At 38.4% G+C, this 26,440-nt stretch overlaps 2 protein-coding genes across 3 annotated transcripts; both read left to right on the top strand.

The window, feature by feature from the left end:
* Positions 1-443: 443 nt before the first annotated feature.
* LOC131138822 (enkurin-like) lies at positions 444-5,055 on the top strand. Of its 2 annotated transcripts, none has more exons than XM_058088087.2 (5): positions 444-792; positions 2,311-2,453; positions 2,528-2,643; positions 2,864-3,010; positions 4,223-5,055. In XM_058088087.2, the coding sequence occupies exons 1-5, from the start codon at positions 716-718 to the stop codon at positions 4,391-4,393; spliced, it is 654 nt and encodes a 217-aa protein (XP_057944070.2). In that variant the 5' UTR covers positions 444-715; the 3' UTR covers positions 4,394-5,055. The 2 variants fall into 2 exon arrangements, with proteins under 2 accessions (XP_057944070.2, XP_057944069.2); XM_058088086.2 differs by having other exon boundaries at positions 2,528-2,742.
* Positions 5,056-5,560: 505 nt separating this feature from the next.
* gusb (glucuronidase, beta) lies at positions 5,561-24,757 on the top strand. The gene is made up of 12 exons (XM_058088015.2): positions 5,561-6,021; positions 6,756-6,941; positions 7,016-7,197; positions 7,288-7,430; positions 8,067-8,254; positions 8,395-8,547; positions 9,473-9,651; positions 9,740-9,886; positions 11,372-11,456; positions 12,760-12,936; positions 13,039-13,174; positions 24,212-24,757. Exons 1-12 carry the CDS (start codon positions 5,803-5,805, stop codon positions 24,361-24,363), a joined length of 1,947 nt encoding a protein of 648 aa, XP_057943998.2. The 5' UTR covers positions 5,561-5,802; the 3' UTR covers positions 24,364-24,757.
* Positions 24,758-26,440: the final 1,683 nt, after the last annotated feature.

The raw sequence follows: 26,440 nt of genomic DNA, 5'->3' as shown, positions 1-26,440 counted from the left end.
AATAATATAACTATCTTGGTTAATATACAAGTCAGGTATTTCCATTTTTTGTGAGGGCTTTAGCATCCTGTGATGTCTGTTGTTAGCTACCTCATTTTAACTCATATTATAATGCACACAAAAGGGGAAAGGAAAAAAATGATGGGCAAAATCCCCCCCCCAAAAAAGTGCAGTTCCCCTTTAAGAGAAATCAAAATAATGTGATATTTTGTTAATATTGTGACATTATATGACACTACCTATAAGCATGTGTTTTATCACCATGATCAACAAGTGAAGGAGCTTCAAGCCAAGGGTATCGGTATGGGCGATACTGACCATGTATTGACTCGCTATGATATCGGTTGCTATGATATCGGCACTAGAGTGTGCAGTATCGCCCCATCCCCGGGTTCTTCCATGCACACCTGAAATAACGGCGTGACGCCGCCGTGCAAGAGAATGTGCCGTAACTTTCATACAGAGGAGGATATCGACGTCCGGCGCGTTGACGTGCACGAGCAGAGCGGATACGACCTTTAATACACAGCCAAACACAGGAAGTACGTCGGCGGCGGCAACACCCCCCCGTCGGTTTAACACACAGCTTTGCACTCGCAACGCCCGATCACGCATGGCTCCAACGCGTTTGGATCGGAACCCGGCCGGCGACCCTGAGACACCCCGATCGGCTGTTCAATGATCGATTAGTCAATTAGTTAATTAGTCGACAGAGATGGCGGGAGAACTGTACCCACAAGAGTCCATTCATAATTTCATTGAGAAGAATGTCATCATCGAGAAGCCTCAAAGGTAACAGGAATAATATAATATATATATACAGTAATATATAATATATAATATTACCCCTTGGAATTTAACTCTTTTGTTGCAGGTTGTATTTATTTAAGTATTTATGAAGTATTTATTTGCTTTAACTGCACAGACGTTTGAACAATTATTTGAAGTGCAAGAAAAAGTGTAGAAAAAAACTTTTTGCACAAAACTATTTTTATTTTTTAAAAAGTATGATTTACGGTCTTGTTACGGTTCAGTTCGGTACTTTAGCGTCATGTTTTGATATTTTTTCTTCATGTAAAAAAAAATGCTCATGTCTTTAACTTGTATGATGTTGAATTTTTTTTAGGTTTGAACCATATCAAACCAAAACACATTTTTTGCTATTTTTGAAAATAAGACGATGAATAATTGTGAGGGCATTTTTCGCATCTGTCGAAGTTGATGATTATGTTTGGACTCCCATGTTGTTGATTTGATTCTGGTAAAAAAAAAACAAAAAAACAAGGGAGCACATGCTCAACAGGGGCCCCAGAAGCACCCAAAAACGGCATAAAATGGCAATGTTTGAGGGCGGTGATTTTTGACAAAAAACGTTAGGGGTTAGTATGTCGTTTTTTTCAGTTTTTTCAACTTGCTTCTAATGCACTTTTCTGGTAAAAAAAAAAAAAAAAAAAAAACACGGGAAACGTCACGCACACTCAACAGGGGCCCCAGAAGCACCCAAAAACGGCATAAAATGCCAGTGTTTGAATTTGGTCATTTTTGACAAAAAACGTATGTCGTTTTTTTCAGTTTTTTCAACTTTGCTGCTAATGCACTTTTCTGGTGAAAAAAACACTGGAAACCTCACACACACGCATCAGGGGCATGAGAAGCACCCAAAAACTGCATAAAATGCCAATGTTTGAATTTGGTCATTTTTGACAAAAAACGTAGTTAGTATGTCGTTTTTTTCAGTTTTTTTCAACTTGCTGCTAATGCACTTTTCTGGTAAAAAAAACACAGGAAACCTCACACACACTCAACAGGGGCCCCAGGAGGACCCAAAAAGGGCATAAAATGCCAATGTTCCAGTGCGGTGATTTTTGACAAAAAACGTAAGGGGTTAGTATGTCGCTTTTTTTTCAACTTGCTGCTAATGCACTTTTCTGGTAAAAAAAAAACAAAAAAAACCACGGGAAACGTCACACACACTCAACAGGGGCCCAAGAAGCACCCAAAAACGGCATAAAATGCCAGTGTTTGAATTTGGTCATTTTTGACAAAAAACGTAAGGGGTTAGTATGTCGTTTTTTTCAGTTTTTTTCAACTTGCTGCTAATGCACTTTTCTGCTTAAAAAACACTGGAAACATCACACACACTCAACAGGGGCCCCAGGAGGACCCAGAATTCCATAAAATGCCAATGTTCGAGAGTGGTGATTTTTGACAAAAAACGTAAGGGTTAGTATGTCGTTTTTTTCATTTTTTTTCAACTTGCTTCTAATGCACTTTTCTGGCCATGACTAACAATGTGTGCCGCCCCCCAAGGTACGTGTCCAAGTTCCGGCCAATCATTCTGGAAGAGGCCAGGTCAACAAACAACATGAAAACCATGGGCCCAAGCAGGGTGGAAATGCCAGTCCCGGCCAATTTCCTGAAAAAGCACTCCAAAGAACCCAAACTACCTGAGAGTGAGTCAGTCGGCTTATGGCTGTCAAGTGTCGCGTATCTGAAGCGAGCGTATCCCCTGACCGTTTTTTTCCAGTCAAACAGCACGTCAGGAGTCACTGCACCTGCACAACCAAGAAACCTGCCGTCCCTTCCGGGCCCTTTCTGCCGCCCGTTGGCGTCCCTACAAAGAGGAAGACAACCACACCCAAGGTGCCCAAACAACCTCCCTGCGTTGTTGACTCAAGCAAGGGATACAAGGAGGTCCATAATAGAAACTCAGGACTAGTCCCTGCGTACATAAGAAAAAAGGTATTTTCCTGAGATTCGAAACAACTTTGAATGCAAGAGATAAAGATGAGTAGTTTGTGATTCCTTGTACTGATGACGTCATCCACTTTTGCAGCCCATTCATGAGTATTTGCTCCTGCAGGATTATGGAGAGGTGCCCAACTATTTGATGCGACGTAAAGCAAAGCATCAAAAAGCTCTGGAGGAGTACAACATTAATTTGAAGAAGCAGGAAGAACACCAAACCATGAAATACCTCTCGGACAAGGAGTGTCAAGCCATCATTCAGGTACAAAATGAACGACTCTGACTCTGTAAAGTCCATCACTGAATGAATGCGGTTGCTCCCCCGCAGATGCATTTGATAACCACCACCTTTCATAATAGCAAACATTAAATCAACTCCAAAATAATCCACAAAGTCAAAATACAGATGTATCTTTTAAGTAACGGGATCACTCCTCGACAGTTGCATATGCTAACCACCGCCTTTCATAATAGAAGGCTTTAGACTGACCCCAAAATAATCCACAAAGTCAAAATACAGATGTATCTTTTAAGTAACGCGATCGCTCCTCGACAGTTACGTATGCTAACCACTGCCTTTCATAATTGAAAGCGTTAAATCAACTCCAAAATAATCCACAAAGTCAAATTACAGATGTATCTTTTAAGTAACGGGATCACTCCTCGACAGTTGCATATGCTAACCACCGCCTTTCATAATAGAATTTCTTTAGACAGACCCCAAAATAATCCACAAAGTCAAAATAAAGATGCATCTTTTAAGTAACGCGATCGCTCCTCGACAGTTGCATATGCTAACCACCGCCTTTCATAATAGAATACCTTAGACAGACTCCAAAGTAATCCACAAAGTCAAAATAAAGATGCGTCTTTTGAGTAACGCGATTGCTCCTCGACAGTTGCATATGCTAACCACCGCCTTTCATAATAGAATGCTTTAGACTGACCCCAAAATAATCCGCTAAGTCAAAATACAGACGTATCTTTTAAGTAATGTGATTGCTCCTCGACAGTTGCATATGCTAACCACCGCCTTTCATAATAGAATGCTTTAGACTGACCCCAAAATAATCCACAAAGTCAAAATACAGACGTATCTTTTAAGTAACGTCATTGCTCCTCGACAGTTGCATATGCTAACCACCGCCTTTCATAATAGAATGCTTTCGACAGTCCCCAAAATAATCCACAAAGTCAAAATAAAGATGCGTCTTTTGAGTAAAGCGATTGCTCCTCGACAGTTACATATGCTAACCACCGCCTTTCATAATAGAAAGCCTCAGAGAGACCCTAAAATCATCCAGTCAAAATAAAGATGTATCATTTACTAAATGTGATCGCTCCTCGATTGCTCCAAAGTCAAAATAAAGAGGTGTGATTTAAGCAGTGCAATAGGACGCCTGCCTAATACGATGATAGGCAAATGTTGAGTCACATGTCAACGCTCATGTGATTTCACCGGCTCTCCGTCCAGGACCTGAAGATCAAATACAATGAGCTGAACACAGAGTACCAGCGCCTCCCGTTTATAATCGACACCCCATCAATGAAAACCCGCAAAATGCGCCTGGAGGTGGAAATGAAGCAGCTGGAGGATGACATTAAACTCCTCGACAGGTTGGAGACCATCTGCAAAAACAAGTAGCGCGTGGATGTCCCAGGAAGGTGTCGACCATCCATGTCATCTACTGAACTCAACTTGTGGACACTTCAAACGTCGTGGCACGTGGATACGAAAACGATCCATGACAGGAAATTGCTGTTTGTTCTTGTGTCGGAGTTTGTTCCATCGCTTAATGTTGTCCTTCTCCCCAGCAGAAAAACGGAGCGTACCTTGTCCCGGGCAGCTCCGGCATTGTTGGTTCTGGTTAAAAATGTGTTTTTTACATTCTGCTAGAAGTGGGCTTTGCACACTATTTTAACTATTCCTCTTTTTTTAGGAAGATGTCATGGGGTTGTTATACAATTCAGTCCGAGAAGCTGAAATGCACCAGTAGCTATTGTCTAAAGGCCTCCTACTTCAAACTGGCTCCACAGGTCATTTTGGGGGGATTGACCTCAACAAAATGACACGGTTGAGTAAGCCAGTTGTATTTTTTTATCATTATCGTTTGGTTATATTTTTGCCATTTGTAAAGAGATGAGCTATAATGCACTGGAGGTATTATGAGTATAACTTATGTAACAATATGTAACAAAATGCTCTTATGTTTTGATAGCAAAGAAGCAATAAACAAGACTTTTGCTCACTTTTATTGCAAACCTGGATAAAGCACAGGACCATACAGTAGCAGTGAGTGGATTGTATTTATTCAGTCTTTCAGAGTTTTTGCAGGAATGCAGGAAAATGAAGCAAAAGGTGAGGTGATACAAGGCTGCAAGTACACTTCAACAAGTACGCTACACACACTGCATACTTATGTACCCAGGGCACACATTTTGACAGTTTCCCGTCACTGGAAATTCCGCTACATACAAAGTCGATGGCGATGCTGAAAAATTTTAGGCATAAAAAAATATTTTTTGTGAAAAAATGTCACAACAAATACAATGTAATACATGTAATTCAGCAACAATAATGTTAATATTGAAAAATAACTTTAAAACAATTATTTTATTGATATTAACAATGTGAACAACACAACATTTGTGAAAATATTGATGTAGTATGCTTAAACTGCAGTAGTATACTTAGCCGGCCCTTGTTATCGATTATATCGACATCTGGATCGATCCGCCCGCCCCGAGTGGTGAGTGAAACATCCGGGTACTGACGGCTTTGCCCAATCAATGCAAAGCGTGGAAGTGCGCGAAATCAGACAGCAGAGCAAACTTCCGGGTTCGCTTTCCACAAATGTTGTATATCTACGAGCTGAAAAAAATACAGAGGTAGAATATAATTTGTCATGCTTATAGCGAAGTTGTAGATACAATGTTTGTGTTAACTACACTAAAGACAACGAAAGCAGGAAATTGACGGAGCTATTTCACTAAAACAACACAATTATACGAAGAGGAACGCCACATCCGGTTAGCGGACTAAGCAGTGGGAACATGTTGACGCAGGGAAGACGGTCCGTGTTCGGGTTTATATTTTTTAGTGTGGTGGTGCGGGACGCCATGTGCATTCTGAATTCAGGAATGCTATTTCCTCGCGAGTCTTCTTCCAGGGAAGTGAAGGACTTGAGCGGGCTATGGAGCTTCAGGGCCGACATGTCCCCAAACCGGAACCAAGGATTTGAGAGGGCTTGGTACAAACGTCGTCTTACTGAGGTGAGCAGCACTGCAGAATTAACTTGTTACGTGGTGTCACACTTTTCGGCCATTTTCATAAATGTATAATGGCATTGCAGACGGAACTTGCAATGAGCTTAAACACATCCGGGAAGGAAGTATGTTTCCATATGGCACGAGGGAGCCTGAATGCAGCCATTATGTGTCATGTGTCGTTCGTGAACGAGCCGGCTCTTTGAAATGAATTACAGGAGATATCTGGGAGCCGATTAGTTTTTTATTTGTTTTTTCTTTTCAATGCGAATATCATTGGTCTCAAAGTCGCGACGTCTTTGTGTTTACACTGAATAGAAGAAGGGGCGGAGTTAAACATGCAGTGGTGCTCGTAGTGCGGATTCGTTCATGACTGACACACCACTCCAGTGTTGAAAACTGTGCGTTTTGTCGCAAAATCTGGTGACACATTTTCTCAAAAGCAACTAGAGACAAATGTAGTTACTTTTTCTGTCATTCTTGAATAGTTTTCCGGTATTTGAGGACTTTTAAGTGATCAGTGCACTGTCACCTGTGGCGGCACACTGATGGCCCTTTTACAATGGAGTGAACTTTGACACTTGCGTAGATTCACTTTTTTCTAATATAGTTCATTCATAGCTAAAATGTTTGATGTACTTCCCGGTATAATGTCATGCAGTCATTCATGCAACCTGAAATTGCACCCACTAAAACAAACATTATCAAAGTATGACTTGATTTCATGCCTTCTGATATAGACCGGTCCAGTGATCGACATGCCTGTTCCGGCCAGCTTCAACGACATTACCCAGGACCCCAAATTGAGAGATTTCATTGGCTGGGTGTGGTATGAGAAAGAGGTGGTGGTGCCTGCCCGCTGGCTCGCAGACGAAGGAATAAGGATTGTTCTCCGGGTGGGAAGTGCACATTATTATTCAGTGGTGGTAAGCATCATGGACACAATAAAAATGTGTAGCTTTTTGAGATGTCCCAACGGAGTCTCTGTTATCATTTTCAGTGGGTGAATGGGGTGAAAGTGACCGAGCACGTAGGCGGCCACCTTCCCTTTGAAGCAGACATCAGCGGTGTACTCCGAGATGACCCGACGTCGCCCAGCAGGATCACCATTGCAGTCAACAACACTCTCACCCTGGAGACTCTTCCTCCAGGAACCATCCAGTACCTTAATGACTCCACCATGTAACGTCATTCATTTTGTCTACCCAGTTCAAACACTTTCCAGGAGATCAGTGGGAAGCTCATTGTTTTTTTTTCTTATTTATGCAACAGGTATCCTGAAGGTTTTTTTGTGCAAAACATCAACTTTGATTTCTTTAACTATGCCGGGATTCACCGTCCTGTATTGCTGTACACGACTCCCAAGGCTTATGTGGACGACATCACAGTGGTGACGGACTTCTTGGATAGCACAGGTACATTAAAAAAAACACACCTTCCAGTTTATGAAATCAACTGACACAAATTATGAGCCCTCAACACGTAAAATAGCACCCCTATAGTCACTTTTACACTCATTTTACCCAATATATTAGATGTAATAAGTGGAAATCAGTCATTTAAGCTTGGCGGTGGTCAGTGGAGCATACTACATATCATCACAATAGAGCAAGGGTCACAAACATGTGTCCCGCGGGCCAAATGTGGCCCGCAGGACACTAGTTTGAGGCCCCCGCCTTGATATGAAAGTTTAATGTTAGTGCGGCCTGCGCAAGTTTGATATGGATGCTGTATGGTATCATGTACCCAGAAAAAATTATTACGTTTGATTCATGTTCATGTTAAAGGTTAAATAACTGTTAATAGTTATCCTCCCTCTCCGTGTGGAAGTGGTAAGTTTTTGGCTATTTAAGTTTAAAGGAAATAACTTGAATGCTACCGTTTAGGTGGCTAGCTCTCTAGTTTGCGAGTTAGCATGTGTCTCAAGACCCTGCAGTTGCGCAATATGTTGTAAATAAAAAGAGTATAAATGTGACTATAGTCGTGTTTTGTCATGTCTACAGGGCTCTAATGATGCTTTGTTCATTTTAATTTTCAATTTTGTGTTTCAGGTTTAGTCCGATACAAAGTATCCGTCCAAAATGCTGCTGGAGCCACCCTGAAGGTCCTACTGACAGATAAAGATGCCCACACGGTGGCGTCCTCCAGTGGGCCATCTGGAGTGCTCAAAGTCCCTGACGTCAAACTCTGGTGGCCGTACTTGATGCATGAGAATCCCGCTTATCTCTACTCTTTGGAGGTGAGCGCACTTTAAGTCAGGACGCCTCTTACACATTTTTGACTTTGTCACTATCGTATAAGAACTACTGAAACGGGATAACTGGGAAGCAAAATGCAGCTAAAAATTCCCCACTGTTCTTATCCTCACTTGACGTGAAGGTTCGCTTGATGGCAGCGGATGGAAGCTCGGCATATGAGGATGTGTACATGCTACCAGTCGGCATCCGCACCGTCGCCGTCACCAGCACCCAGTTCCTCATCAACGGCAAGCCCTTCTATTTCCACGGAGTCAATAAGCACGAGGACGCAGATGTGAGTACTACTAGATGGAGGCACACAACTTACTTATGTCTTTGGAGGCGGCATGAACTTCACCAGTGGTCCCCAACACTATTTTAGTATGACCGCCATAACCATCCTCTTACACTTTGTTGGTCTAAAAATGAGTATTTATTTGTAATGGTAATGGTTTAATTTCATTTGAACATGCATCAGATTACAATTGAATGCATCCCATAATCAGTTCCCAGTTCCACATGTCCAAAAGGAGTAGGAAGAAGCAAAGCTTATTAAATCCTACCCCTCCATCTGGTACTTTTACAATCACTAACTGTTACATTTGTTCACTTCCTGCTTTCCATAATACAGTTTAAGGTATTTATTTATTTATTTATTTAAATTTTTTTTTTTTTGCCCCGTACCGAAGTACGAAGTGATATGACCATACAATGACTATATGTGTACCGTAGTATATGTGTACATTGTACATTTAAAAATCAATAGTACATAATAGGCTGCACGGCGGTTGAGTGGTTAGCGCGTAGACCTCACAGCTAGGAGACCCGAGTTCAATTCCACCCTCGGCCATCTCTGCATGTTCTCCCAGTGCATGCGTGGGTTTTCTCCGGGTACTCCGGTTTCCTCCCACATTCCAAAAACATGCTAGGTTAATTAGCCACTCCATTAGCCATAGGTATGAATGTGAGTGTGAATGGTTGTTTGTCTGCCCTGTGATTGGCTGGCCATCAGTTCAGGGTGTACCCCGCCTCTCGCCCGAAGACAGCCGGCGACCCTCATGAGGATAAGCGGTAGAAAATGAATAAAGGAAGTAATAGTACATAATATTGAAGTAATAGTACATAATATTGAATAGAATCATGGCTGCAACATGGAGGCGTTCTAGTGTTCCTTGGTTCTAGTGTTCCTTGGTTCTATTGTTGTTTGTCTGATGTCATAGATTCGAGGTAAAGGCTTGGACTGGCCTCTGATCGTCAAGGACTTCAACTTGCTGAAGTGGTTGGGAGCCAACTCGTTCCGCACCAGCCACTACCCGTACGCGGAGGAGATCCTGCAGATGTGTGACCGCCACGGCATTGTGGTCATAGATGAATGCCCGGGGGTGGGCATCAAAGACATGTAAGTGCAAATTATTGGTGACGTGGCGTGGCAAGAAAATGCCTGCGACGAAGCGTCATCGTGTCATACTGTCTGTCTGTCTGCGCAGTCGTAGTTTCGGCAACGCCTCCCTGGCCCATCATCTGGATGTCATGGATGAGCTGGTGCGTCGGGACAAGAACCATCCTTCTGTGGTCATGTGGTCAGTGGCCAACGAGCCGGCATCGGAGATGGCTCCTGCTGATTTTTACTTCAAGTGAGTTCTTTCCCTGCATTGGGGGCCATTACGGGATTTCAAAAATATATGAAAGGAAGAAATCATTGTTGTTTCATGGTTGAATACGGCCTGTAATTAGTAATAATTAGTCCAAAAATAGCATATTTAAGCAAATGTTATGTTAATCCTAATCAAGATCAGTGGGACCCCCCCCCCCCCATTCAGGACATAGCAAACAGCCGCTGCGTAACAAGAGCCCGTCGCTCTACTCCCATCCATCCATCCATCCATCATCAGTAAAAATTCTATCAAAATATAGAAATTACAAATATTGAAAATATTAACATCCATCCAAACCCCACCCATCCATCCATCCATCCATCCATCAAAAAGTAAAAATTCTATCAAAATATAGAAATTACAAATATTGAAAATATTAAAATGTAGCAAATATGTTTTTAAAAATAAAAAAATGACTTGTAGAAAAATGTACACAATATATTTTTTTTAAACTTCAAATAAAGATAATTTACAATAAAGTGCTCCTATCTATCTATCCATCCATCCATCCAAACCCCACCCACCCATCCATCCATCCATCCATCCATCATCAGTAAAAATTCTATCAAAATATAGAAATTACAAATATTGAAAATATTAACATCCATCCATCCAAACCCCACCCACTCATCCATCCATCCATCAAAAAGTAAAAATTATATCAAAATATAGAAATTACAAATATTGAAAATATTAACATCCATCCATCCAAACCCCACCCATCCATCCATCCATCCATCCATCCATCATCCATCAAAAAGTAAAAATTATATCAAAATATAGAAATTACAAATATTGAAAATATTAACATCCATCCATCCATCAAAAAGTAAAAATTCTATCAAAATATAGAAATTACAAATATTGAAAATATTAAAATGTAGAAAATGTGTTTTTAAAAATAAAAAAAATGACTTGTAGAAAAATGTACACAATATATTTTTTTTAAATTTCAAATAAAGATAATTTACAATAAAGTGGTCCGTAAATAAATAAATACATCAATGAGAGAATATATCCAAAAATATATTTTGACAAATAAAAATGTAGAAAAAAATAAAATAAAATAAAATGGTTTAATTAGAAGTGTTAAGATGAGACAATAGCCACTGCAGGAAGTACTGGACAGAACAGGAAGTAAAAAAAAAAGTGAGGGAGAGAAGACGACTTTTGTGGGTTTAGTTCCCAGGAAGAGGAGGAGGACAGCAATGTCCTGGCAGGCCGTGTTTCATCTGCTGTTTTGTGAAAAAAAATATGAATTTCATTGAAATCTTTATGTGGACTAATAATAGTAATTCTATGATGGCTTATGCCAGTGTAAAGGGTGCTATTTCATATCTAGAGGGCTCTAATAATGTTCATAAACAGGTTTTCTATGCTAACAAGATCTCATGAGATTAAAAGGCGAGTGTAAGTAACCAGTAGCCACTTGTTCCTGTCATGTGTTTTTTGTGTGTCCCTCAGGAGTTTAATTGGACATACAAAGACCCTGGATCCCACCCGACCTGTGACTTATATCACAAACAGTTACTATGCCAGAGACAGAGGGGTGAGTTATCTTCATTTTGTCTTCATTGAGTCAATACAGTCTTAGTTTATCTAAATGTTCCTACCGAATCTTGAAAAAGATGACACTGACTTTTTTGGAAACTTTAATTAAGCAATAACTTAGTTATATGTAGTCATTTATGTTTGGTTTGTATTAATTGATCGTTATGGAATATGTCATTTTGTCGTGTTATTTAGTGCAAGATTAACATTTTATATTCGTGTATGCATTATTTGTAAGAGTTGAAATAAATACATCAATGAGAGCATATATCCAAAAATATATTTTAAATGACAAATAAAAATGTAGAAAAAAAATGAAATAAAATGTAATGGTTTAAGTAGAAGTGTACAAAGTAATTTAAAATGACTGTAAACTATACTGTAAATAAAAAAATCAAAAAGTAAAAATTCTATCAAAATATAGAAATTACAAATATCAAAAATAATAAAATGTAGAAAATATGTATTTAAAAATTAAAAAAATGACAATTACAAAATAAAAAATATTTAAAAAAACTTCAAAAAAGATCATTTACAATAAAGTGGGTCTTAACTAAATAACAATGTATGCATTATTTGTAAGAGTTGAAATAAATACGAAATCAATGAGAGCATATATCCAAAAATATATTTTAAATGACAAATAAAAATGTAGAAAAAAATGAAATAAAATATAAAGTGTACAATGTCATTAAAAAGGACTTTAAACTATACTGTAAATAAGAAATCAAAAAGTACAAATTCTATCAAAATATAAAAATGACAAATATTAAAATGTAGAAAATATGTAATTAAAAATAAAAAATGACTCGTAGAAAAATGTACAAAATAAATTAAAAAAAAACTTCAAGTAAAGATCATTTACAATAAAGTAGGCCGTAAATAAATAAATACATCAATGTGAGAATATATCCAAAAATATATTTTGACAAATAAAAATGTAGAAAAAAATGAAATAAAATATAATGGTTTAAGTAGAAGTTTACTATGTAATTATAAATGACTGTAAACTATACTGTAAATAAAACAAAAAGTAAAAATTCTATACAAATATAGAAATGACAAATATTAAAATGTAGAAAATATGTATTTAAAAATAAAAAATGACTTGGAGAAAAATTTACAAAATTCACATTCACATTCCTCTGCCCTGATGTTTTGTATTTGGAGTCAAATCCCGTCTTAGTGAGATGGCTGACGTCCCTTGAATGAGGAAAAAGCTGCATATTTCCGGTGATATCCCAGCTCTACTGGGAATGCAGCTTTAATCATCTCCATCTCCTCTCATCTCCTGTGCCAAGGCCAGCTATGTGGACGTGGTTTGCGTCAACAGCTACTACTCCTGGTACCACGATCCAGGCCACTTGGAGGTCATCCCCATCCAGCTCAACACGCAGTTCGAGAACTGGTACGGAAAGTACGAGAAGCCCATCATCCAGACCGAATACGGAGCAGATGCGGTGCCGGGTCTTCACAGCGTGAGGACGCGTTTCCCGTCCACAGCCAAGCAATCCACTCCCCTGCTGCACCGGGCGGCGAAGCACGTTGACGCCCTGCTTTGTTTTCTTTTCTCGCTCCAGGATCCGCCCGTGATGTTTACGGAGGAGTACCAGAAGGTAGTCTTGCAGAGCTACCACAACGTGTTCGACCAGAAGAGGAAGAAGTATGTCATCGGTGAACTCATCTGGAACTTTGCCGACTTCATGACTGCACAAGGTACTGCTTTCTGCACAGCACCACACACCCCACCCGCTCTTGGACGGCCTTAGTTTTAATTTACTAGATAAAAAGTTGTACATTTACAAGAAAAGTCATAAAGTTACAAAAAGAAAGTGGTATAGAAGACTATAGCTTAACAACAAGAAAGTTTTACATTTACAAGAAAAAAAAATGTACAAGCAAATCTAACATTAATGATAATAAAGTTGTCAAGGTACAAAAAGTAGTGAATTCATGAGAAGGAAGTCTGATATTTGTAAGACAAAAAGTTGGACTTTTAGAAGAAAAAAAAAGTTGTTCATTTATGAGAATAAAGCCACAATAAAGTCTAGAGAAAAGTAAAGAAAAGAAAGTTGTAAATTAACGAGAAAAAGTGTTATTTTATGACTTTTTGTCATAAATGTAACAACAATAAAGTCTTACATTCATGAGAAGAAAGTTGTGAATTTAGAAGAAAAAAAATGCCAGTGTTTGAATTTGGTCATTTTGACAAAAAACGTAAGGGGTTAGTATGGCGTTTTTTTTCAGTTTTTTCAAAGTGCTGGTAATGCACTTTTCTGGTGAAAAAGACACTGGAAACCTCACACACACGCATCAGGGGCCTGAGAAGCACCCAAAAATGGCATAAAAAGTCAATGTTTGAATTTGGTCATTTTGACAAAAAACGTAAGGGGTTAGTATGGCGTTTTTTTCAGTTTTTTCAAAGTGCTGGTAATGCACTTTTCTGGTGAAAAAGACACTGGAAACCTCACACACACGCATCAGGGGCCTGAGAAGCACCCAAAAATGGCATAAAAAGTCAATGTTTGAATTTGGTCATTTTGACAAAAAACGTAAGGGGTTAGTATGGCGTTTTTTTCAGTTTTTTCAAAGTGCTGGTAATGCACTTTTCTGGTGAAAAAAACACTGGAAACCTCACACACACGCATCAGGGGCCTGAGAAGCACCCAAAAATGGCATAAAAAGTCAATGTTTGAATTTGGTCATTTTGACAAAAAACGTAAGGGGTTAGTATGGCGTTTTTTTCAGTTTTTTCAAAGTGCTGGTAATGCACTTTTCTGGTGAAAAAGACACTGGAAACCTCACACACACGCATCAGGGGCCTGAGAAGCACCCAAAAATGGCATAAAAAGTCAATGTTTGAATTTGGTCATTTTGACAAAAAACGTAAGGGGTTAGTATGGCGTTTTTTTCAGTTTTTTCAAAGTGCTGGTAATGCACTTTTCTGGTGAAAAAAACACTGGAAACCTCACACACACGCATCAGGGGCCTGAGAAGCACCCAAAAATGGCATAAAAAGTCAATGTTTGAATTTGGTCATTTTGACAAAAAACGTAAGGGGTTAGTATGGCGTTTTTTTCAGTTTTTTCAAAGTGCTGGTAATGCACTTTTCTGGTGAAAAAGACACTGGAAATCTCACACACACGCATCAGGGGCCTGAGAAGCACCCAAAAATGGCATAAAAAGTCAATGTTTGAGTTTGGTCATTTTGACAAAAAACGTAAGGGGTTAGTATGGCGTTTTTTTCAGTTTTTTCAAAGTGCTGGTAATGCACTTTTCTGGTGAAAAAGACACAAAAAAACTCACACACACGCATCAGGGGCATGAGAAGCACCCAAAAATGGCATAAAAAGTCAATGTTTGAATTTGGTCATTTTGACAAAAAACGTAAGGGGTTAGTATGGCGTTTTTTTCAGTTTTTTCAAAGTGCTGGTAATGCACTTTTCTGGTGAAAAAGACACAAAAAAACTCACACACACGCATCAGGGGCCTGAGAAGCACCCAAAAAAGGCATAAAAAGTCAATGTTTGAATTTGGTCATTTTGACAAAAAACGTAAGGGGTTAGTATGGCGTTTTTTTCAGTTTTTTCAAAGTGCTGGTAATGCACTTTTCTGGTGAAAAAGACACTGGAAACCTCACACACACGCATCAGGGGCCTGAGAAGCACCCAAAAATGGCATAAAAAGTCAATGTTTGAATTTGGTCATTTTTACAAAAAACGTAAGGGGTTAGTATGGCGTTTTTTTTTCAGTTTTTTCAAAGTGCTGGTAATGCACTTTTCTGGTGAAAAAGACACAAAAAAACTCACACACACGCATTAGGGGCCTGAGAACCACCCAAAAATGGCATAAAAAGTCAATGTTTGAATTTGGTCATTTTGACAAAAAACGTAAGGGGTTAGTATGGCGTTTTTTTCAGTTTTTTCAAAGTGCTGGTAATGCACTTTTCTGGTGAAAAAGACACTGGAAACCTCACACACACGCATCAGGGGCCTGAGAAGCACCCAAAAATGGCATAAAAAGTCAATGTTTGAATTTGGTCATTTTGACAAAAAACGTAAGGGGTTAGTATGGCGTTTTTTTCAGTTTTTTCAAAGTGCTGGTAATGCACTTTTCTGGTGAAAAAAACACTGGAAACCTCACACACATGCATCAGGGGCTTGAGAAGCACCCAAAAATGGCATAAAAAGTCAATGTTTGAATTTGGTCATTTTGACAAAAAACGTAAGGGGTTAGTATGGCGTTTTTTTCAGTTTTTTCAAAGTGCTGGTAATGCACTTTTCTGGTGAAAAAGACACAAAAAAACTCACACACACGCATCAGGGGCCTGAGAAGCACCCAAAAATGGCATAAAAAGTCAATGTTTGAATTTGGTCATTTTGACAAAAAACGTAAGGGGTTAGTATGGCGTTTTTTTCAGTTTTTTCAAAGTGCTGGTAATGCACTTTTCTGGTGAAAAAGACACTGGAAACCTCACACACACGCATCAGGGGCCTGAGAAGCACCCAAAAATGGCATAAAAAGTCAATGTTTGAATTTGGTCATTTTGACAAAAAACGTAAGGGGTTAGTATGGCGTTTTTTTCAGTTTTTTCAAAGTGCTGGTAATGCACTTTTCTGGTGAAAAAGACACAAAAAAAACACACACACGCATCAGGGGCCTGAGAAGCACCCAAAAAAGGCATAAAAAGTCAATGTTTGAATTTGGTCATTTTGACAAAAAACGTAAGGGGTTAGTATGGCGTTTTTTTCAGTTTTTTCAAAGTGCTGGTAATGCACTTTTCTGGTGAAAAAGACACAAAAAAACTCACACACACGCATCAGGGGCATGAGAAGCACCCAAAAATGGCATAAAAAGTCAATGTTTGAATTTGGTCATTTTGACAAAAAACGTAAGGGGTTAGTATGGCGTTTTTTTTCAGTTTTTTCAAAGTGCTGGTAATGCACTTTTCTGGTGAAAAAGACACAAAAAAACTCACACACACGCATCAGGGGCCTGAGAAGCACCCAAAAATGGCATAAAAAGTCAATGTTTGAATTTGGTCATTTTGACAAAAAACGTAAGGGGTTAGTATGGCGTTTTTTTCAGTTTTTTCAAAGTGCTGGTAATGCACTTTTCTGGTGAAAAAGACACAAAAAAAACTCACACACACGCATCAGGGGCCTGAGAAGCACCCAAAAATGGCATAAAAAGTCAATGTTTGAATTTGGTCATTTTGACAAAAAACGTAAGGGGTTAGTATGGCGTTTTTTTCAGTTTTTTCGAAGTGCTGGTAATGCACTTTTCTGGTGAAAAAGACACAAAAAAACTCACACACACGCATCAGGGGCCTGAGAAGCACCCAAAAATGGCATAAAAAGTCAATGTTTGAATTTGGTCATTTTGACAAAAAACGTAAGGGGTTAGTATGGCGTTTTTTTCAGTTTTTTCAAAGTGCTGGTAATGCACTTTTCTGGTGAAAAAGACACTGGAAACCTCACACACACGCATCAGGGGCCTGAGAAGCACCCAAAAATGGCATAAAAAGTCAATGTTTGAATTTGGTCATTTTGACAAAAAACGTAAGGGGTTAGTATGGCGTTTTTTTCAGTTTTTTCAAAGTGCTGGTAATGCACTTTTCTGGTGAAAAAGACACAAAAAAAACACACACACGCATCAGGGGCCTGAGAAGCACCCAAAAAAGGCATAAAAAGTCAATGTTTGAATTTGGTCATTTTGACAAAAAACGTAAGGGGTTAGTATGGCGTTTTTTTTCAGTTTTTTCAAAGTGCTGGTAATGCACTTTTCTGGTGAAAAAGACACAAAAAAACTCACACACACGCATCAGGGGCCTGAGAAGCACCCAAAAATGGCATAAAAAGTCAATGTTTGAATTTGGTCATTTTGACAAAAAACGTAAGGGGTTAGTATGGCGTTTTTTTTCAGTTTTTTCAAAGTGCTGGTAATGCACTTTTCTGGTGAAAAAGACACTGGAAACCTCACACACACGCATCAGGGGCCTGAGAAGCACCCAAAAATGGCATAAAAAGTCAATGTTTGAATTTGGTCATTTTGACAAAAAACGTAAGGGGTTAGTATGGCGTTTTTTTTCAGTTTTTTCAAAGTGCTGGTAATGCACTTTTCTGGTGAAAAAGACACAAAAAAACTCACACACACGCATCAGGGGCCTGAGAAGCACCCAAAAATGGCATAAAAAGTCAATGTTTGAATTTGGTCATTTTGACAAAAAACGTAAGGGGTTAGTATGGCGTTTTTTTCAGTTTTTTCAAAGTGCTGGTAATGCACTTTTCTGGTGAAAAAGACACTGGAAACCTCACACACACGCATCAGGGGCCTGAGAAGCACCCAAAAATGGCATAAAAAGTCAATGTTTGAATTTGGTCATTTTGACAAAAAACGTAAGGGGTTAGTATGGCGTTTTTTTCAGTTTTTTCAAAGTGCTGGTAATGCACTTTTCTGGTGAAAAAGACACAAAAAAACTCACACACACGCATCAGGGGCATGAGAAGCACCCAAAAATGGCATAAAAAGTCAATGTTTGAATTTGGTCATTTTGACAAAAAACGTAAGGGGTTAGTATGGCGTTTTTTTCAGTTTTTTCAAAGTGCTGGTAATGCACTTTTCTGGTGAAAAAGACACAAAAAAACTCACACACACGCATCAGGGGCCTGAGAAGCACCCAAAAAAGGCATAAAAAGTCAATGTTTGAATTTGGTCATTTTGACAAAAAACGTAAGGGGTTAGTATGGCGTTTTTTTCAGTTTTTTCAAAGTGCTGGTAATGCACTTTTCTGGTGAAAAAGACACTGGAAACCTCACACACACGCATCAGGGGCCTGAGAAGCACCCAAAAATGGCATAAAAAGTCAATGTTTGAATTTGGTCATTTTTACAAAAAACGTAAGGGGTTAGTATGGCGTTTTTTTTTCAGTTTTTTCAAAGTGCTGGTAATGCACTTTTCTGGTGAAAAAGACACAAAAAAACTCACACACACGCATTAGGGGCCTGAGAACCACCCAAAAATGGCATAAAAAGTCAATGTTTGAATTTGGTCATTTTGACAAAAAACGTAAGGGGTTAGTATGGCGTTTTTTTCAGTTTTTTCAAAGTGCTGGTAATGCACTTTTCTGGTGAAAAAGACACTGGAAACCTCACACACACGCATCAGGGGCCTGAGAAGCACCCAAAAATGGCATAAAAAGTCAATGTTTGAATTTGGTCATTTTGACAAAAAACGTAAGGGGTTAGTATGGCGTTTTTTTCAGTTTTTTCAAAGTGCTGGTAATGCACTTTTCTGGTGAAAAAAACACTGGAAACCTCACACACATGCATCAGGGGCTTGAGAAGCACCCAAAAATGGCATAAAAAGTCAATGTTTGAATTTGGTCATTTTGACAAAAAACGTAAGGGGTTAGTATGGCGTTTTTTTCAGTTTTTTCAAAGTGCTGGTAATGCACTTTTCTGGTGAAAAAGACACAAAAAAACTCACACACACGCATCAGGGGCCTGAGAAGCACCCAAAAATGGCATAAAAAGTCAATGTTTGAATTTGGTCATTTTGACAAAAAACGTAAGGGGTTAGTATGGCGTTTTTTTCAGTTTTTTCAAAGTGCTGGTAATGCACTTTTCTGGTGAAAAAGACACTGGAAACCTCACACACACGCATCAGGGGCCTGAGAAGCACCCAAAAATGGCATAAAAAGTCAATGTTTGAATTTGGTCATTTTGACAAAAAACGTAAGGGGTTAGTATGGCGTTTTTTTCAGTTTTTTCAAAGTGCTGGTAATGCACTTTTCTGGTGAAAAAGACACAAAAAAAACACACACACGCATCAGGGGCCTGAGAAGCACCCAAAAAAGGCATAAAAAGTCAATGTTTGAATTTGGTCATTTTGACAAAAAACGTAAGGGGTTAGTATGGCGTTTTTTTCAGTTTTTTCAAAGTGCTGGTAATGCACTTTTCTGGTGAAAAAGACACAAAAAAACTCACACACACGCATCAGGGGCATGAGAAGCACCCAAAAATGGCATAAAAAGTCAATGTTTGAATTTGGTCATTTTGACAAAAAACGTAAGGGGTTAGTATGGCGTTTTTTTTCAGTTTTTTCAAAGTGCTGGTAATGCACTTTTCTGGTGAAAAAGACACAAAAAAACTCACACACACGCATCAGGGGCCTGAGAAGCACCCAAAAATGGCATAAAAAGTCAATGTTTGAATTTGGTCATTTTGACAAAAAACGTAAGGGGTTAGTATGGCGTTTTTTTCAGTTTTTTCAAAGTGCTGGTAATGCACTTTTCTGGTGAAAAAGACACAAAAAAAACTCACACACACGCATCAGGGGCCTGAGAAGCACCCAAAAATGGCATAAAAAGTCAATGTTTGAATTTGGTCATTTTGACAAAAAACGTAAGGGGTTAGTATGGCGTTTTTTTCAGTTTTTTCGAAGTGCTGGTAATGCACTTTTCTGGTGAAAAAGACACAAAAAAACTCACACACACGCATCAGGGGCCTGAGAAGCACCCAAAAATGGCATAAAAAGTCAATGTTTGAATTTGGTCATTTTGACAAAAAACGTAAGGGGTTAGTATGGCGTTTTTTTCAGTTTTTTCAAAGTGCTGGTAATGCACTTTTCTGGTGAAAAAGACACTGGAAACCTCACACACACGCATCAGGGGCCTGAGAAGCACCCAAAAATGGCATAAAAAGTCAATGTTTGAATTTGGTCATTTTGACAAAAAACGTAAGGGGTTAGTATGGCGTTTTTTTCAGTTTTTTCAAAGTGCTGGTAATGCACTTTTCTGGTGAAAAAGACACAAAAAAAACACACACACGCATCAGGGGCCTGAGAAGCACCCAAAAAAGGCATAAAAAGTCAATGTTTGAATTTGGTCATTTTGACAAAAAACGTAAGGGGTTAGTATGGCGTTTTTTTTCAGTTTTTTCAAAGTGCTGGTAATGCACTTTTCTGGTGAAAAAGACACAAAAAAACTCACACACACGCATCAGGGGCCTGAGAAGCACCCAAAAATGGCATAAAAAGTCAATGTTTGAATTTGGTCATTTTGACAAAAAACGTAAGGGGTTAGTATGGCGTTTTTTTTCAGTTTTTTCAAAGTGCTGGTAATGCACTTTTCTGGTGAAAAAGACACTGGAAACCTCACACACACGCATCAGGGGCCTGAGAAGCACCCAAAAATGGCATAAAAAGTCAATGTTTGAATTTGGTCATTTTGACAAAAAACGTAAGGGGTTAGTATGGCGTTTTTTTTCAGTTTTTTCAAAGTGCTGGTAATGCACTTTTCTGGTGAAAAAGACACAAAAAAACTCACACACACGCATCAGGGGCCTGAGAAGCACCCAAAAATGGCATAAAAAGTCAATGTTTGAATTTGGTCATTTTGACAAAAAACGTAAGGGGTTAGTATGGCGTTTTTTTCAGTTTTTTCAAAGTGCTGGTAATGCACTTTTCTGGTGAAAAAGACACTGGAAACCTCACACACACGCATCAGGGGCCTGAGAAGCACCCAAAAATGGCATAAAAAGTCAATGTTTGAATTTGGTCATTTTGACAAAAAACGTAAGGGGTTAGTATGGCGTTTTTTTCAGTTTTTTCAAAGTGCTGGTAATGCACTTTTCTGGTGAAAAAGACACAAAAAAACTCACACACACGCATCAGGGGCATGAGAAGCACCCAAAAATGGCATAAAAAGTCAATGTTTGAATTTGGTCATTTTGACAAAAAACGTAAGGGGTTAGTATGGCGTTTTTTTCAGTTTTTTCAAAGTGCTGGTAATGCACTTTTCTGGTGAAAAAGACACAAAAAAACTCACACACACGCATCAGGGGCCTGAGAAGCACCCAAAAAAGGCATAAAAAGTCAATGTTTGAATTTGGTCATTTTGACAAAAAACGTAAGGGGTTAGTATGGCGTTTTTTTCAGTTTTTTCAAAGTGCTGGTAATGCACTTTTCTGGTGAAAAAGACACTGGAAACCTCACACACACGCATCAGGGGCCTGAGAAGCACCCAAAAATGGCATAAAAAGTCAATGTTTGAATTTGGTCATTTTTACAAAAAACGTAAGGGGTTAGTATGGCGTTTTTTTTTCAGTTTTTTCAAAGTGCTGGTAATGCACTTTTCTGGTGAAAAAGACACAAAAAAACTCACACACACGCATTAGGGGCCTGAGAACCACCCAAAAATGGCATAAAAAGTCAATGTTTGAATTTGGTCATTTTGACAAAAAACGTAAGGGGTTAGTATGGCGTTTTTTTCAGTTTTTTCAAAGTGCTGGTAATGCACTTTTCTGGTGAAAAAGACACTGGAAACCTCACACACACGCATCAGGGGCCTGAGAAGCACCCAAAAATGGCATAAAAAGTCAATGTTTGAATTTGGTCATTTTGACAAAAAACGTAAGGGGTTAGTATGGCGTTTTTTTCAGTTTTTTCAAAGTGCTGGTAATGCACTTTTCTGGTGAAAAAAACACTGGAAACCTCACACACATGCATCAGGGGCTTGAGAAGCACCCAAAAATGGCATAAAAAGTCAATGTTTGAATTTGGTCATTTTGACAAAAAACGTAAGGGGTTAGTATGGCGTTTTTTTCAGTTTTTTCAAAGTGCTGGTAATGCACTTTTCTGGTGAAAAAGACACAAAAAAACTCACACACACGCATCAGGGGCCTGAGAAGCACCCAAAAATGGCATAAAAAGTCAATGTTTGAATTTGGTCATTTTGACAAAAAACGTAAGGGGTTAGTATGGCGTTTTTTTCAGTTTTTTCAAAGTGCTGGTAATGCACTTTTCTGGTGAAAAAGACACTGGAAACCTCACACACACGCATCAGGGGCCTGAGAAGCACCCAAAAATGGCATAAAAAGTCAATGTTTGAATTTGGTCATTTTGACAAAAAACGTAAGGGGTTAGTATGGCGTTTTTTTCAGTTTTTTCAAAGTGCTGGTAATGCACTTTTCTGGTGAAAAAGACACAAAAAAAACACACACACGCATCAGGGGCCTGAGAAGCACCCAAAAAAGGCATAAAAAGTCAATGTTTGAATTTGGTCATTTTGACAAAAAACGTAAGGGGTTAGTATGGCGTTTTTTTCAGTTTTTTCAAAGTGCTGGTAATGCACTTTTCTGGTGAAAAAGACACAAAAAAACTCACACACACGCATCAGGGGCATGAGAAGCACCCAAAAATGGCATAAAAAGTCAATGTTTGAATTTGGTCATTTTGACAAAAAACGTAAGGGGTTAGTATGGCGTTTTTTTTCAGTTTTTTCAAAGTGCTGGTAATGCACTTTTCTGGTGAAAAAGACACAAAAAAAACTCACACACACGCATCAGGGGCCTGAGAAGCACCCAAAAATGGCATAAAAAGTCAATGTTTGAATTTGGTCATTTTGACAAAAAACGTAAGGGGTTAGTATGGCGTTTTTTTCAGTTTTTTCGAAGTGCTGGTAATGCACTTTTCTGGTGAAAAAGACACAAAAAAACTCACACACACGCATCAGGGGCCTGAGAAGCACCCAAAAATGGCATAAAAAGTCAATGTTTGAATTTGGTCATTTTGACAAAAAACGTAAGGGGTTAGTATGGCGTTTTTTTTCAGTTTTTTCAAAGTGCTGGTAATGCACTTTTCTGGTGAAAAAGACACAAAAAACCTCACACACACGCATCAGGGGCCTGAGAAGCACCCAAAAATGGCATAAAAAGTCAATGTTTGAATTTGGTCATTTTGACAAAAAACGTAAGGGTATGGCGTTTTTTTCAGTTTTTTCAAAGTGCTGGTAATGCACTTTTCTGGTGAAAAAGACACTGGAAACCTCACACACACGCATCAGGGGCCTGAGAAGCACCCAAAAATGGCATAAAAAGTCAATGTTTGAATTTGGTCATTTTGACAAAAAACGTAAGGGGTTAGTATGGCGTTTTTTTCAGTTTTTTCAAAGTGCTGGTAATGCACTTTTCTGGTGAAAAAGACACAAAAAAACTCACACACACGCATCAGGGGCCTGAGAAGCACCCAAAAATGGCATAAAAAGTCAATGTTTGAATTTGGTCATTTTGACAAAAAACGTAAGGGGTTAGTATGGCGTTTTTTTTTCAGTTTTTTCAAAGTGCTGGTAATGCACTTTTCTGGTGAAAAAGACACAAAAAAACTCACACACACGCATCAGGGGCCTGAGAACCACCCAAAAATGGCATAAAAAGTCAATGTTTGAATTTGGTCATTTTGACAAAAAACGTAAGGGGTTAGTATGGCGTTTTTTTCAGTTTTTTCAAAGTGCTGGTAATGCACTTTTCTGGTGAAAAAGACACTGGAAACCTCACACACACGCATCAGGGGCCTGAGAAGCACCCAAAAATGGCATAAAAAGTCAATGTTTGAATTTGGTCATTTTGACAAAAAACGTAAGGGGTTAGTATGGCGTTTTTTTCAGTTTTTTCAAAGTGCTGGTAATGCACTTTTCTGGTGAAAAAGACACTGGAAACCTCACACACACGCATCGGGGTCCTCATTTTGACAAAAAACGTGTCGTTTTTTCGGGGGGGGGGTTCAACTTGCTTCTAATGCAGAAGAAGAAAGTCGTGAATGAACAAGAATAAAAACTTTTCTTGTACATTTATGAGAAAATGCATTTTTTGTTACTTTATGACATTATTGTCATTTACAAATTGATGAGTTTGCTGATTTCCATGACAAATTATTGACAAGCTTCTTGTGGACCCCCCCCCCCTGTGTTTGCAGCCCTCATTCGTGTGGAGGGCAACAAGAAGGGTATTTTCACCAGGCAGAGGCAGCCCAAAGCAGCGGCCTTCACCCTGAGGCAAAGATACTGGAGGCTAGCCAATGAAACGGGCAAGATTCCGCCTTGGACCAAATACCCCTGCACGCTCTGAGGCTCGAGTCATGCGCACGGCCAACTGGTTACATCATCATTTGCACTCATCAGACTGGATCAATCGACGTCCAATCACCAGCTGTGTTTCTGAGTGCCTTATTAATGATGGATGTGCTTGATGATGACGATGAATGAATGCAAGTTTAAAACGCAATTGAAAATTGGCGACACTAAAGTGCTTCCGAATATTAGTCATGCAACAATCCTGCTGAGTCCGAGGCGCCACCACAACGGCAAAGCTTCTCCCAGACGCCAAATCATAGCGGAACCATGGGGTTTTTTTTTCCTCAAGCAAGTGTGATCAGTCGTAATTTTGTCAGCAGTTGAATGTATTTTTAAATGAATGATTGCACAATTTCAAGAGGAAATAAAGTTGGTCAGTATTGTATTCATTTAGGATGGGATGGGATTTCTTATTTAAATTCAAATGTCACATTTGGATGACTAGAAATGGATCCATTTACAAAAAAGTTATGAGAAGAAACGCATAAATGAACAAGACTATAGTCTTACATTTATGAGAAGTCTTACATTTACAAGAAAAAGTCGTTAATGAAAGGGATAAAGTCTTACATTTACAAAAAAGTCATAAATTAAGAAAGTCGTTAACTAACAAGACTTACATTCATAAAGAAGACTTACATTTAAAAGAAAAAATCTTTTTAAAAAAATTAAGTCTTACATTAACAAGAAAAAGTCGTTAATGAAAGGGAATAAAGTCTTACATTTACGAGAATAATCTCTTAAATTTACCAAAAAAGTTGTAAATTAACAAGAAAGTCTTGCATTCACAAGAAGAGAGTAGTTAACAAGACTATAGTCTTACATTTACAAGAAAAAGTCGCTAATTAGCAAGAAGAAAGTCTTACATTTACGAGAAGAAAGTCTTACATTTACGAGAAGAAAGTCTTACATTTACGAGAAGAAAGTCTTACATTTACAAGAAGAAAGTCTTACATTTACGAGAAGAAAGTCTTACATTTACGAGAAGAAAGTCTTACATTTACAAGAAAAACTTGCTAATTAGCAAAAAGAAAGTCTTACATTTACGAGAAAAAGTTGTAAATTAACAAGACTATAGTCTTACATCTACAAGAAGATAGTCTTACATTTACAAGAAGATAGTCGCTAATTAGCAAGAAGAAAGTCTTACATTTACAAGAAAACAGTAAATGAACAGGACTATAGTCTTACATTTATGAGAAGAAAGTCTTACATTTACAAGAAAAAGTCTCTAATTAGCAAAAAGAAAGTCTTACATTTACGAGAAAAAGTTGTAAATTAACAAGACTATAGTCTTACATTTACAAGAAGAAAGTCTTACATTTACAAGAAAATGTCTCAAATTAGCAAGAAGAAAGTCTTACATTTACGAGAAAAAGTTGTAAATTAACAAGACTATAGTCTTACATTTACAAGAAAAAGTCGTAAATAAACAAGACTATAGTCTTACATTTACGATTTACAAAAAAATATACGAGAAAGTCGTACGTTAATGTTAAAGTTGTCAAGTTACGAGATGTCGTGAATTAACTAAAAGAAAGTCTTACATACGTAAGACAAAAAACTTTGACATTTACAAGAAAAAGGAAGTTGTCCATTTATGAGAATAAAGTCTTAAATAAAAATAAAGTCTTACATAAGAAGTCGTCAATGAAAATGGATACTTTATTTACTTAGAAAGTTATTGAAATCTGACTTTTATGGTCTGACGTTTAACACGGGTCAACTTGGGCATTTTTATTCTTATTTTTATTATTCGTTTATTGTTTGACTGTTTTTAGTGTCATTATTTTACTTTGACTTTTAGCTGTAAGACTTATTATTATTATGCATGCGTGTTTTGTGTTCTATTGGCTGCTGTACAGCTCTTTGGGCACTTGATTGTTGGAAATGTAGAAATAGATTTGACCTTGACCTTGTAAAAAGTTTGGTTGTCCGAGTCATCGGTTGAAAAAACTTCCATCGAGAGGTCGTCTGAGAGGGAATGTTTTAATGGTTGATCGTTTCCACACGACAGTGCCACAATTTCAAAAGTTCTCACATGTGTCTTCCACAGTTTTTCCCTTCATTTG

The sequence above is a fragment of the Doryrhamphus excisus genome, linkage group LG21, assembly GCF_037039965.1.
Source record: "Doryrhamphus excisus strain RoL-2023G ecotype Guam linkage group LG21, RoL_Dexc_Guam_v1.1, whole genome shotgun sequence".
Taxonomy (NCBI): Eukaryota; Metazoa; Chordata; class Actinopteri; order Syngnathiformes; family Syngnathidae; genus Doryrhamphus; species Doryrhamphus excisus.
This window is presented reverse-complemented; position numbering and strand designations above follow the sequence as displayed.